Raw genomic sequence first — 15,049 nt, 5'->3', positions numbered from 1 at the left:
ACCATAGTTCAGGCATAAGAACTAAGGCCTGGACCACAGTTTTCTACGAGGAAGAATGCAACAATCTAAGATCTTGGCATTCTCTGATTTCCATAGCAGCAAGCCATCAATCTCCGTACTGGAGACTCACAGTAAGTTTATTAACCAGCCAGAAGCCTAGGTTTTTATCGTAGCTTTTGGCAAGAGATGCCTGCCTAGGGAATCTGGCCACCAAACCGTGGACCAGCAGTTAAAGTCCTTGCCAGCCACCATCACCTCAGTTTTGTCTCCATTGAGTTTGAGGCCGCAGGCTGCCATCCAGTCGGCTACCTTCTTCAGGCATGGTTTAAGCTGGTCGGCTTTGAAAGGTTTCCGGAGTTAAGGAAATTGCAACCTGTTTATCATTAGACTGGACCGTCTTGGCCAAGGGACAGATGTACACGTTAAATAGTGAGGGTCCCAGTGAGAATCCCTCGGGCACTCCGGTCTTAAGGGAAAAAGACTCTGAGTAAAACGGCTCGTCATAGACCTGCAAACTCCTATCCTCTAAAAACGAAGAGAGCCATTTCTGTGCGAGGTCGGTTACTCCTGAATATTGTATCCTCTGCAGCAGCACTGAGATGTACAGTGCCGAAGGCCGCGCTCAGATGCAACAGAACGACAGCTGCTGAACCCCTTGAGCTCCACTCATTTTAGGATCCTCCACATCTGCTAACCGAGCAGTCTCAGTATTATCGGGCCAGTGGGATGGAACATGTTATTTTTTCCAAAAATGCTGATAGTTGCTGATTGAGGTGTTTTTCCAGTAACTTGCTGTTGGACTTGGCCTTTTCCACCCAAATTTTTCGCTTTTGACCCCCTTATCTAGATTGTCTCCCCCATGGGATTAAACCTGTATAGGCCATGAGTGGTGTGAGACCCCTTGTGAAAAATGTAATTACATGAAATAATGTGAGCACTTGTAAAATCCCCCATTTTAAAACTGCACCTGATTGAAATGTATTGTTTTTAAAATGGATGCCATGGCCCTGGGTTTTGCCACTGGACTGACATAGGTCAGCGGACTAGATAATATTACCCAGCTACCCCTAGCTTTTGGAGGGAAAGCCTGGCACCCAGGGTGCTCACCCCCTCCCCTAGAACCAGTTTAGGCTAGATGTGCCAACATTCTAGAAGGTCCTGGCACTGCCTGGGAGGAGGGTATAAATAGGGAGAAGTGTCACCAGAGAGTCAGTCAGCGCTGGGACAAAGAAGAGAGGGGACCTGCTGTGAGGTGCTACCGCCACATGGACCTGTGAGCTGGGCCCTGCACCCCTATAACCCCCCCCCCTCTGCTGTCCCATGGGCCCCTGACAAGGGAGGGCCCCTATCCATGTCCCTGTCACTGTGGGAACCGGGAATTACGCCAGCGTTGTGATGAAGAAGTGCCCAGGAGGTGAGAAATAGGACTGTCTACTCCCTCTGGTGAAGCTGGGCCCCTGTGGAAGTGCTGGACGGGGAGGAGCTGCCCAGGGAGGAGTGTGCCCTCAAGGAACTGTGTCTCCTAATCTGCCCCTGGATTGCCTACCAAGCGCTGTGGGGAGAGAAGCGCTAGGGCCGGTGTGGCCCCCGGACTGCTGCTGGCCCTGGAAGTGGTGTGGGCAGAGGGAGGAGCAGTGCGCTGTGAATAGCGCCATTCTCCTGAGGAGAATCATGCTGGAGGAGCCTACCCTCGTGTCAGCGCGCTGTCTGCTATATAAATAATTAATTAAGAAGGGAGCCTACCCCTTTATCATAGCCGGAGATTGTGAGGGGACTGCTTATCAAGAAAGGGAGCCTACCCCTTGTCCTTGCCACGCGCTGCGTGGCAGCGCCGGAATTCACCGCCGCCGTGAGGAGACCCCCCCTTGTTGGGGTGTGTAACGTTGCGGCAGCCCCCGATGTGAGGAGAGGGCCGCGGGAGTAGAGAAAGGGCCGCGCTAGGCCCTGAGGCCGTCAGATCCCTCGTCACGTGACGGGGGCCCGGCCGCGTCATCGGCCCGCCCCCGCCAACGCCGCACACAGATTGGCCAAGCGGCCGCACCCCCTGAAGGCCGCGCAGCCATTGGCCGCCGGCCGGAAGAAGCCAGGAAGAAGCCCGAGGGAACCCGGGCAAAGCCGTCGCGAAGCCCTGGGTCCCCGTGAGGGAAGGGGACCCAGGTAAAATAGTGGAACGGGGCCCCCGTGGTCATGAGGGAGCCCCGACGTGAAGCGACCGGAGCGGGACCCCGCCTGTCTGAGCCCCTGAGTGTGAGGCCGGGAGGATAGGCGGGGCCGGGGCACACTGTCGGTGCCAGCCCCGCCTCCCCAAACAAAGCCGGGAGAGAAGCCGGCTAGAAGATTGCCTCGCCGGGCAGGGCCCCCACCAGAACAGCGCGTCGCCTGCAGGGCTCCGTGAGGAGCGGGAGCCCTGCCATCTGCAGCACATACTGCGGCCCGCAGGAGCCACCGAGTGAAGGCCGGTGAGTGGGGCCTTACTGAGACTGTGAGGGGGGGGCTGGAGAGAGCAAATCGGGGCATATATCGGTGCCCACCCCCCAGGACCAGTGTTGCGTTGTGGCGACTCACCCCCAGGGACAGGGGTGCCCATAACGAGGAAAAGCGAGCCCCCCCCTGGAACCGGATCAGGGCCAGAGCCCCGTGAAACACTGGGAGAACCCGAAGCATAGGAACCCCTGAGTAAGGCGCTGCGGGGAAACTCCTTGCCAATGTGGCCCCTCTAAGGAAAGGCTTGTGAACTGGGCGGGAGCCTGAATTACCAGGTTGAGGACTGTCTAGGAGGGAAAGAACCCCTGGGTAGGGGAATAACCTAGCTTGCCTGGCCCTGTTAGGACCCTGAGGCCAGTGGTGAGGCCTAAGTGTTGAGACAGTGAGAATTAGGCCCCCTGGTTCCCAGTTGTTTAGGCCTGGTTTATGTTAAGTGTTCCAGCCGGGGCGAAAGTTGTAGATGCCCCGGAGAAGCGCCGTGGATCCGGCCGCATGAGTAAGGCCTATACCTAATGTCGAGGCCCTCATGCTGCCCCATATTAAATCTGTTTGGGCCTATTGCTATTGTGACTGCTACCTGCCCCCTGAGGTTACTGCTGGGTTGCTAAATATTTAGGCCCCAGGTTAAAGGTGATACCGGCCTGATCAATCTTAGGAGTATCTTCAGTTGCTGATGCAGGGCTTACCCCCATGGGAAAGGTTCCAACGGCTAATGAAATGCCTTACATTTAAGGAAGTGATCTACATGTATTGAAATGTTTATTCTCATTCAATGCCCTGCGGATTCCTGCTAAGGTGTGTGCCGAATGGTAAATGCGGTTAGGCTGATGTGTTAGACCCACAGGGATGATGGAGTAAACCGGGTTGTGCCCTATGCTGGCCTGACGAGTTATTCCAGGCCCCTGGCTACGCCCCAAGTTTGTGAGCTGCAGTACTGATTTCTTACAGGTGCTCCTGTCTAATATGTGCTGTGATGCTCTGTTGTTTTTCCCTTACAGGGGTGGGGTTGGCGTTAACACACAAAGGGGGTATACGTATGTCAAGGTTGTATCTTACATTTTCAGCCAACCCCCTAAGGATGAGAGCTCGAGTTGGCCCCGCCAGATTGGCTCCAGGTCTAGTGTTTAGTTAACCATCCTTTTCCCGTTCAGCATGGACTTTGGACTCAACCTTTTTGTCCCTTGTAAATAATTCCTCATGAAGTACTTGGCTCTGGTGCCAGTTGGCGCCTTGTTGTGACTACCACTATTCTGTTCCTTTTTACCTTGCAGGTTGGAGACATAACTAAACTTAATCTTTTTCCAACCAAAGGTGGTGTCGTGACTCTTTTGTGGTGTGATTGGTGTGTCGTCTGTGGGTACTGCGTGAATGCTTCACATGTCCTCGAAGTTTGGCCTGCCCGCTTGATGCCATGCTACCCCCTTGGAGATTTGGGTAACCCCCATTTCCAACACTTGCCCACACAAAACAGCAGGGATATTGGTCTGTAGTTTCCGCTAGGGAATGTCCGCTGCATGTTTCCAGTTTGATGGCACTATGCTGGCCAGATGTTGATCTGTCCCGTTCTTCTCTGGAAACAGCCTCCCCTTGCCCCAGAGACAAAACATTCTTGTGTGGTCAGTCTGCACCAGGAATGATTTTCCTTCACAGTCCCGAGCTGTAGCAAGTAGTTATTTATGCTTCTCTTGTGTTCCAGTCCTTTGTCACTTGTTGACAACGGGCCCAGATGGGTGTCCAGATCTCCAGTGCACCATGCTTGGCGTTCGTTGTCTTTATTAAACTGTATTCTGACTGTCAAATAGACTGACCCCACCAGTGGAGAGCTCCTGCGGCAGTGGATAAGGGATGACGTCTGCCAGTTCCGGGGGTGCGGCATTGGACTAGGGACGACATCTGCCAGTGTTAGTGTTTTAAAGGGCTCTATTCATGGCTTCCTTTTTCAGGGGGTGGGGGAGGGAGTATCTCAAGGAATCTGGGTTTGAAACCCTAATCCAAGTGTTGTTGGGGAACGGCCATCAAAGACCCTCGTGTGAATTGCCGGTGATGTTTGTGCATAAAGAGGAGGGACTTGTGCATGGATTGTTCCCCCGCATGCATCGCAAGGCCGCCTGTAAATTGACAAGGCCTCACGTAAGGATTTAAACTACAACTGAAGCCCGAGTCTAGATCACCATCTAGAAGCCACTAGTGGACGGGTGGGAGGGGAATGTCCTTGCCATAAGCTGTACCACTAACAGCAAAGGCGGTGGTCCCCGCCTTTCCATCGTGAACGCAGTGGTAAGCACAAGATGAGAACCAAGGTGCAGGGCTGCATTCATTTTGTTCTGAACTGGTAGCCAGAACCAAACTCCGATGACCTTTCTCCTCCAGGAACATTTTGGGTGCAAACCCATGCTTTCCAAGGAATCCTGAATTTCTTAATATCTGGAGTGTCTCTTATGTAGTGGCTGTGATGCCACACTGCCTGTGGGCCTCTGAGCAGGATAGCAGAACCAACCCTTATTCTGTCTTTTTCTTTTACGTCAAGCATGGTGCCGGTGTTAGACGACAAAAACCCAGTAGGGCGACCACCTTGATGCGCACTTTAGCATTTGAGTCACTTGTTCTGGCCTCAAAATGAGGAGTTATATGATTCTAGATGTAGAGAATTCCAAAACGATTCTGCCGGGACGGTAACAAAAATATATATATATATATATATATATATTTTTTTTTTTTTAACAACAAATTATTTGGTAATGGGTCCTCGATTCCCCCTTAACAGATTGAGGATGTACAACACACCACTTAGCCAAATCACACTATATTTAGGAATTGTAAGACAACATTATTATACATGGTGTTCCATACGGTGAGATCGGCGCACTGCTCGTCACAGTGAAATCACAACAGGATAATGTGCAGCCTGTATTACATCAACAAAAGCCTGTGAACTGTTATGTTCAAAGTTAGTCAAAAGGGGGCAATTCATCAACTCTTTATTTTTCCCCGTAACAGTCAATCTATATATTAATTTAGTTCATTGTTGACCTTTTGACCTGTTTAGACTTTGGATCCGGGACTTTCTCAGGGCAACAAGGAAGGGATACATCCTCCAAACCCACTTACTGACGTGTGGATGGACAAGTATATGTCCTGCATCTTGGCGCGACGCAGATTAATGGAGCTGCCTCCATGAATCACACGCCTCAGGGTCTATTGACCTGGATACAGGTACAGCGGATGGCCCCTGTTCTGCAGAACTACCAAGAAGCTTAAGTTGTTTACAAGTGTCTCAGTTTAGATGCTTGTGGTGTTCTAGAAGATTCCGTTCTCCTGTGTGATCTTACTTTCTGGGACATCTACATCATCTTCCTCTACATTCATCTGAAATGTTATCCTCCGAAGTTATCAGGTTCACCTCCTCCTATCATGTTTCCCGAGTAGACGAAAATCATCCTTTGATGAGGTTCTCATCAGAGGAGCTGCAAAGCTCAGTATACCGATGCCTGTTCACCTGCAGCCACTTTATTATTGAGACCTTTCCACCATAGGTCGACCTCCTAACCACTTCTAGCTTAGCTTCTAAGTTATTAAGAACCGGCTATTGAGCTTTTTCTGACTCCTGCTTCGGCCAAGTCTGCTTCAGCTAGACTTTTGAAAAGATACAAACCACTGGATCCAGGACCGTGTGCTTCATAGCACTTGATTCTGTGATTGTAGCAGTGGCCAGGAAGTAGCATGCTATGCAACCGACCTCTGCTGTCTCCGGATAACGAGGTGGATGATTCTGGAGAAAGGAAAAATATACAGTACCTCGGCTAGTCATAAAGATGGCTAGCATTGCTGCCGTGCTGGGGTGCTCCATCAGATTGCCTCCAGCACTTCATAGAGACGTTACCATGGTGGGACAGCCATCACTTCCAGGAGGGGCGCCTAGAAGGCATCTCGCACCAGGTAGACTATGCGGATTCATCGCACCTCACGGTGCACAACTAATGCTGGGATTGTGCATGAGCGATAGTTCTTGGCTTTGCCTTACTGGTCCTAAACATTCCTTGTGGTGTGCAGCAAGAGGACAGTGTAGTCCGAGATTTACTTGTACATTAACATTGTTTGTAGGAGAAGATCAAAGTAGAACTGTTTTGCCATCACTTAATTTCTGCATTTTATTGTTGTTTTTCTCTTTGCTTAGGAGTACTTTAAGCTATGTCCTGAAAACTTCAGGGATGAGGATGTATACGTTTGTGAGTCTCGTTACTCTGCCAAGGCCAAGGCGTTCAAGAAGATCAAGCTGTGGACGATGCCCATCAGCTCGGTCCGGTTCGTCCCACGACACTTGCCTCTGCCAGTCGTTCGCGTCGCTTCTGTCTTTGCCACAAAAGAGAAGGAGGAGGATGAGAAGCCCCCGGAGGCCGCAGAGGAGAGTCAGGTGGAGGAAGGCGTTCTTTGCTTTGTGAAGGTGAGTGCCCGGATTACCCCTCTCCACTGCTTCCACTGCCTGTACTTTCCTCCTTCACCCTCTGTCGGTGTATTTAGATGAGCTCCGACAGCAGGTATCCGTTATCAAGAGTTGTGTACTGAAAAATGTTAGTGATTTTACACTTGATGCATTTTAATGAAGTACTTGACATTGTCTGTTCCTTTCACGTTCATCTCTGTGTGGAATCTTCTTTCTATGCCTGTAATTAACTGCTGTCTTGTCTTCTGCGTGCTTCTGCTTCCATGGAGCCCGTTTTCTTTGAAACTCCTAAACGGCGTTCGTGGTCCTTTCTTCTTCATCCCTCCTGCCAGTGCTTTACATGGGCACCTGCTGTCCGGTACTGAGTTACCTGTACTTCTTTAACTTGAAAGGGAGAGTACTTGCACTCCTCAGCACTAGTGCAATGTCATGAAATGTGGATTGTGTCGACGTGGGAGGCCTTTTGATTTCCAGGCCACCTTTTCCCATGAGCATGACTACATTTCTAACCTTCTGACAAAATAAATTGCATGTTCGCTCAAGAATGGGCTATGCGAAACATAAATTCCATCTAGATCTCTTCGTTCCTCCACCCTAAACGATCTAGTGGTTCCCCGCACCAAAACTGTTTCTTGGGGTGATCGGAGGTTTTTGGTATTGGCTCCGAAACTATGGAACACCTTACCTCAGTCAATAAAAACCAGCCCTTCACTTTGGTCCTTCCGCAAACAGCTAAAGACGTGGCTGTTTAACCAGTAACATCAGATCACACTCTTGCAGTAGGAGAACTATTCGCAGATATCTTAGCGCCGAGACGCCCAAGGGCATTTGTTCGCACTTTATTAAATGTTATAAATAAATAATAATAATAATAAATATCAGCTGCACCGAAATATTATCCAGCAGCACATCTTTTCTTTATAAAATGAGGAAACTACATCAAAAGGGTCAACATTTCTATTCATGCATTGTATTTTGTGTGAAATAAGTTTTCATTTCATCTAACAAACAAACGTTTTGGAGAAAGCATTTCCAAAACATTATTAATCAAAAACCTTCTGCAGTGTTATGTGAAGCTTTCATTAACCAGTTGACTGCGGCGCGAATTCCGCCGCGGTGCGGGTGATTTATGACTGGGTGTGATTTGGACGGCCGCCAGCCGTCCGACGCACACACCCGCCGGGGGCCGTCCGCACACGCGAAGGGTTAAAGACATGTCCGGGTAAGATTCGCTTAAACACATTTTTTGCACGTCTTACCACATTTGGTTAAGTCGCTTGTAAAACGAAGCTTGCTTTAGGCATGTTTGAGGCCTTGTGCTATTAAGTGTAGGTACCTTATACATGTTAAATGTCGTGTCAGTTCAAGCATTTATTTGGATTATGTGTATGTATCTAGATAGGTCTATTCCTTTGCATAAATGTGTATAATAATTGTTTATAAATATATAGATATTCATTAGACCTGCTTAACAAATGTACATATTACTTATGGTTATATTCTGCGGTTAACACAAGGAGATGACGGACGGAGCGCTGAAACTTTCAGACACTCACCCCCAGTCACAGATCTGAGTTGAACCCATCATCATTCTTTAACTCCCTTTGCCACCTCAGTTCAGACCCAGCTATGTGCAAATCAGTCTGACCCTGTGCCTCATGGGAACAGTCCAGCCCGAACTGCTAAGCCTGGTCTTCCCTGGACCGGAAACAAGCATTCTGGGACCGGTTTCTGGGTAATACCCTTCATCAGCCAGGCTAGCTTGAATCCACTGACAAAGTGAGCAAGGGACCCACGTCTGGCCATACACTGCCAACTTAGGGCGAATAAAGCAAACACAAGGAGATGATGGACAGAGCACTGAAACTTTTCAGACACTCCCCTAACCCCCCCCCAGTCACAGCTCTGGGTTGAATCCATCATCATTATTTAGCTCACTTCGCCACCCCAGTTCAGACATGGCCATATGCAAATCAGTCTTGACCCTGTGCCTCATGGGAAAAGTCCAGTACAAACTGCCAAGCCATGTCTTCCCTGGACCAGAAACAAGCATCCTGGGACGAGTTTCAGGCTAACCCGTGCTCTCTATGGATACTGGAGTTAAGCTATCCCGGCTGATGAGTGATGAAACCCCGAGACCGGTCCTAGGATGCTTGTTTCCTGTCCAGGTAGGACCTGGCCTGGCAGTTTGGGCTGGACTGTTCCCCTTGGCCGCATAGTCAAGACTGGTTTGCATATGGCTGGGTTCAAACTGGAATGGCATGGGGAGCAAAAAAGCTATTGAATTGGGCCCAGATTTCTGTACTGGGGTGTATGCATGACATTGTTCTGCATTCTGTCTGTCAATTGTTCTTTTTGCAGTTGTCATCCCGAGTGGGACGGGTATGCTCAGACGTGAGTCCCGTGCTCTCCACGCCACTGGAGTCAAGCTATTCTGGCTGATGAGGGGTGAAACCCTGAAACCGATCCTAGGATGCTTTTTTCCAGTCCAGGGAGGACCTGGCCTGGCAGTTCGGTCTGGCCTGTTCCCATAGGGGGCAGGGTCAAGACTGATTTGCATATGACTGGGTTCAAACTTGAATGGCACAGGGAGCAACGATGGAATTAGGCTCAGATCTCTGTACTGGGGTGAATGTATGACATTGTTCTGCATTCTAGCCATCAATTGTTGTTTTTTTATATTCTATATTAACATGTGCATAGGTCATATATGTGTGTTTTTAGGTCGAGCCTAGTGCAGCGCGCATGCGCTACTCTATGGGAGGCTTCATGCATTCACTCGAAACTTTTCTGTGTGGGTCTGACTCCCCCCAGCCCCCCCCCCCCCGCATTTGGTTGGCTGTGTCAATTTGAAATAGGCTGCAAATGGCTAAATGCGATGCATGTCCCACCTCTTTTGCAAATGTTAAGTCCCACGGCGTTTTGCTCTCTGGAGCGAGCAGCAGCGCGAAGGGTGGTAGCTTCATTCCTCCAGGGTCACGTGCTTTCGCTTGTTTTTTTTCTTTTTCGCTGCGTCCCATTCCACGCTTTAACTTTAATTGGGACCGTGTACTTTTTTTTTTTCTCCGAGGCGCCCCACTCCGGGCTTTACTGTTAATCGGGACCGTCCCACTTTCTTGTGATTTAGCCGTTAATCGGGACCGTGCCACTTTATTTTGATGCAGCCTCAGCTGGTTTCATTTTGTTACTGTCTACACACGGCTTTTGGTTAGCGCGACCCCATGGCACGGTGAGACAACTGATACATAAACATGCCTGAGTTTTTGCAGTACACCGGAACTCGCTGCACGCTGGGGCGGACAGCCAAATGCCCTAATACAGCCCCAAAATGTCTCCATGTGCTGCAGCAACAATTGTGGAATCGCTCTCCTCGTATCAAACTACAGGGGCTTAATAGTGGAACATGCGTTGGGTGGGCCAAGAGGCATATAACTGCTGTTTGTCCTGTGTTAGCCAGGAGGTAAGGCTGTTATTTGTCTTTAACATTTTTAACTAGCATTCTCTAAAGCAGCTGTGATTTTAAGCAAATGCTGACATGCTCTACCGTCTTTTTCGATAGCGCTCTGCTTTATGTGGAAGTTTTTTATCACACAGCACATGCTTACAAATATGGGCCAAAAACTATACTTATGTTGCAATGCTGTCGTTGCAACCAAAGGGGGAATTTCTATTTCTATTATTGGAATGTTTTTTTTTTTATTAAAAAGCGATTGCAGCACAAAGCAACAGTGGAGACAAATAAAAACACGCGATAAATTACCAAGAGGCTGCTTCTGTTTTCTGTGCTCCCTCCCTTGATTGAGGCTTTTTTTGCTCCCTCGCCTGCATCTAGGCTTTGCCTGCCAGCCCCTCCCAAAAACCAGCTTCTCTGTTGCCGTAAGTGTAAAGAGCGGTTTAAAAACAAATGTAATCCAGTCGTGGAGTTTCGGCCGTATAAAACTTGCAAACAGGTAGCTGTTAGGAAATTGCTACACGGTAGAAGATGGAATGGTTACGATATTGAACTTAAATGAAGGGATAGTTTTTTTAATACTTATTGCACATAGCCGTGTCACGTCACCTGTGCCATGTGAAGTAACAGTTGATATTGCAGCACCCAAGATAATGTGCTGCATTGCAAAACACTTATAAAGTCCCAAAGGCAAGACCTATTGGCTATGCCAATGCTTGTTATCATAACTATTTATCTACAATTGCTTCACTATTGAATTATTAAAAGGAAAAAATAAATAAAGGAAATTGGCTTGGGGGCGGGGGGAGGAGAGAAACACCTGAAGGTCTGGGTTTGTTGAATACAGTTTGAGTATGGATGTATTGCCTTCCATGTACTTGTGTATCTTTATATTTGTTACATCTGAAAGAAACAGTTAGTTCTAGATTCCTTACCTTAGAATTTTTTGTCAGCAGTACCCCTGTGCGTCTAAAGGTGGCGTTGGTCGGCTCCGCGTTCGTCGAGGACCCGCAGTCAGCTCCAGTCACCAGTCTTCTTCCAAGACTTCACACTCCTCAGTTAAGTCGAAGCACAAGAAGTCGTCGAAGAAGCATTGTCGCTCTTTGACTTCACCCCGTCGGTCTGCCGACACGACGAGGAATGCGGGTGGTGCCCCTCCAGCGTGCGGGTGGTGCCCCTCCTGTGTGCGGAGCCCGAAGGGTCGATTCAGAGTTTCTCTCCCTTCCCATTCCCTGCCCAACTTCACCAATTTTATGAAGCGATGCACGCCATCTTTGGGCAGCCCAGCGCGCCTACGGGCCCTGTGGCTTCTGCTGGCGGCTTCGGCCCTGGCACTGCAGGGTCCCCTTGGATCCAGGCCTGGATCCAGATTGGCGCCGGTCGACCTGATTACATCTCCCCCTCTGGTTCATCACAGCTCCCTCTGGTTCACCACTGCCACCCTCTGGTTCACCACTGCCACCCTCTGGTTCATCACTGCCACCCTCTGGTTCATCGCTGCCACCCTCTGGTTCATCGTTGCCACCCTCTGGTTCATCGTTGCCACCCTCTGGTTCATCGCTGCAACCCTCTGGTTCATCGCTGCATCCTCTGGTTCATCGCTGCCACCCTCTGGTTCATCACCGCCACCCTCTGGTTCATCCCCGCCACCCTCTGGTTCACCACCGCCTCCCTCTGGTTCACCACCGCCTCCCTCTGGTTCACCACCGCCTCCCTCTGGTTCACCACCGCCTCCCTCTGGTTCACCACTGCCACCCTCTGGTTTACCACTGCCACCCTCTGGTTCACCCCTTACCACTGCCACCCTCTGGTTCACCACTGCCACCCTCTGGTTCATCACTGCCACCCTCTGGTTCATCACTGCCACCCTCTGGTTCATCACTGCCACCCTCTGGTTCATCACTGCCACCCTCTGGTTCATCACTGCCACCCTCTGGTTCATCACTGCCACCCTCTGGTTCATCACTGCCACCCTCTGGTTCATCACTGCCACCCTCTGGTTCATCGCTGCCACCCTCTGGTTCATCACTGCCACCCTCTGGTTCATCACTGCCACCCTCTGGTTCATCACTGCCACCCTCTGGTTCACCACTGCCACCCTCTGGTTCACCACTGCCACCCTCTGGTTCACCACTGCCACCCTCTGGTTCACCACTGCCACCCTCTGGTTCACAACTGCACCTTCTGGTTCATCACAGCACCCTCTGGTTCACCACTGTAGATTATGGGGAGAAAGCACACCTGCCCAGCCTCAACCGGGGGCTGGTTAATGTGTTACTGAATTTGAGCTTCAAGTCCGGCACCTGCTTCCTTATCTGTAAGTGCTTCCTGTTGTAAATGTAAATGTATGAGTCTTGTAAAGCGCACTGCTGCCCTGAGGCGTCGTGGCGCTGTAGACCGCTGGGGAACCCGTCCTGGCTATCCCTGTGAGATGGTCCCTACTGGGTAAGGTGAAACCAGCCATCCCCGGCGAATGTGGGGGGCCGTTGTAGAGATGAGGCAAGCTAATGCCCAGAGTTGCCGAGTGTGATCCCTGGTTAGAGTAGGCACCGAGGCGAGAATTATCGAGTCCGCTGACCCTGGTCCACGACCCTGCCGCGTCGGGAAATGAACCCTGGTCCCGGGCCGTTCTCTGCTTCCGGGTCTGCCGCCTCTAACCAGTGAGCCACACCACTCCATTTAATTTTTGTGACAGCCTGGAGCATTGTGCCATACTTGTAACTATTCTCTGACCCTACTTCGAGCCATTGGAAGAGAAGGGAGGCACTCCAAATAAGCCCCGTCTCTTTCGGATTCGGGGGCGTAAGTTTTGCTGTTCTTTAGCTCGTGACGTCGTCCGTCACTCAGGACAGCAAAACACGCCCCCAAATCCGAAAATGTTTTGAGCTTTGCGGCTGCCATTTTGCTGTTTGTTAAAGATGAGGTAGGTCGCCTGCTCCCGCTGTCCTCGTTCCCGCCCCCTCCCGCTGTTCGCTGCTCCCGCTCTCCGTGGCTCCCGCTGTCCTCGTTCCCGCCCCCTCCCGCTGTTCGTGTCCTCTGTAGCTCGTGTGCACTGTGTATCCCGCCATCCCCGTGTGCGAAGTGTGTCCCGCCATCCCCGTGTGCGCTATGTGTCCTGCCATCTCCATCAGCCTTCACTCCCTCAACTCTACCCCCAGAAGGAAACCAGAGGGCACAAGCTGCCCACACTGCCCTGAAGGAGAGCTCGCCGCCCAGGGAGGAAGGACGCGCGCTGCCAGCTGACAGACAAGTCACCTTGCTACCGCTGCCACCCTGCTCGTGGCAAGTGAGTCACCCGCTCTCCAGGCCGCCCGGACGCTGCCAGTGACAGCGGTGCACCGCTGCCACAGCCGGCTCTCTACGGTGCAGTGACTTCCAGTCAGAGTAAACTTCTGAGAGGCGTGCGGTCCACTGTCCGAATCTCTGCCGGGAGGAGGCTGGGACTGGCTCGGGCTGTGGATGCCCCTCGCCCCCGCAGGAGATCTGGAGCTGCACGCTGCCCTCTACTCGCGCCTTGGCAGCATGAAGTCGGCGGAGGAAGGTACTGTGCGCCCCGCGCCAGCCTTTGCACCCGCACGGCGTGCCAGCTGCCCTGTCTCTTGATGCAGACCCCGTCCCTTCTCCTCAGCTTAGAGCCCCGTGTCTTGGCAGGCGCCTCGCTCCTGTCAATTTTAAAAACAAAATGGGCCTCGCGCCCCACCACCGCCGTACATGCCCCAGAGTATGCATGGCGCCCAGCGGGGCTTCATGTTTCAAAACGGGACCTCGAGCCCTACCACGCCGCAACGGGGGCAGAGGAGCCTCTAACGCCGCCTCAAAACCCCGGAGCTCCGCATGGAGCACCTCAGGCTCCGGGGTTTAAATTTTTTTTTTAAACGGGGCCTAGAGCCCAAGAGCACCACCACAGAGACCCCACAACCGCTGTACATGCCACGGAGCCCGCATGGCGCCCAGCGGGGCTCCGGGGCTTTGTATTTAAAACGGGACCTCGAGCCCTACTACTTCGCAACGGCTGCGCAGGAGCCCTCAACACCCCGGAGCTCTGCATGGAGCACCACGGGGCTCCGGGGGTTTCATTTTATCTATTATTTTTTTTAAACAGGGCTCCGGGCCCGATATGGAACCCAAGGGTCCCGGAGCCACCACCACAACCGCCGCACATGCCCCGGAGCCCGTCATGGAGCCGCTCACAATAGACCCCCAAACAATAGCGGGAGCATAGGCCGCCCCCCGTGTGTCCCGAAAAAGACCACCAAGCCCCCAATAGGCCTGCACGTTTGGCGAAGAAGAGACGAAGAGGCAGAACGAGCCGGCTGTCGGCAGACCACTGTCCCTGGCCGCACGGCCGTACTCAAGTGCAGGGCTCTCAATCCGGCAGAACTTCACAGGTCCCGGGCCTCCTCACTGCGAGGTAACCTTTAAGATATTTTTCTCAGAATAAGCCTATGCAAACTCGTTTTTAGGAAGTTGTCTGCAAGTTATTTTAATGGGGCCAAAGTACTTTGTGAAACAAGTAAACTCTTTCATTAAAAAAACATCTTTCGGCAATAATTAATGCTGATTTAAGGAGAAATAAGATGTCACTGAAATCAAGAATGAAAGGAGCGGTTCACATTAAGATACTGCACATGAAACTCTTACTCACATATTCTGGTGTCGTCCTTTTAGTAATG

At 51.1% G+C, this 15,049-nt stretch overlaps 1 protein-coding gene across 9 annotated transcripts in view; it reads left to right on the top strand.

The window, feature by feature from the left end:
• The window catches only part of PBRM1 (polybromo 1), a 298,934-nt gene that overhangs the window by 154,411 nt on the left and 129,474 nt on the right, over nucleotides 1-15,049 (top strand). For all 9 annotated transcript variants that reach the window (XM_078661902.1, XM_078661899.1, XM_078661897.1 and 6 more), the window contains exon 20: nucleotides 6,659-6,925. In XM_078661902.1, coding sequence (XP_078518028.1) covers nucleotides 6,659-6,925 — 267 coding nt within the window. The remainder of the gene's footprint in view (nucleotides 1-6,658; nucleotides 6,926-15,049) is intronic.

This window comes from Lissotriton helveticus, chromosome 9, assembly GCF_964261635.1.
Source record: "Lissotriton helveticus chromosome 9, aLisHel1.1, whole genome shotgun sequence".
Taxonomy (NCBI): Eukaryota; Metazoa; Chordata; class Amphibia; order Caudata; family Salamandridae; genus Lissotriton; species Lissotriton helveticus.
The sequence above is the reverse complement of the archived record's forward strand: the minus strand, read 5'-3'. Positions and strand labels throughout refer to the sequence as shown.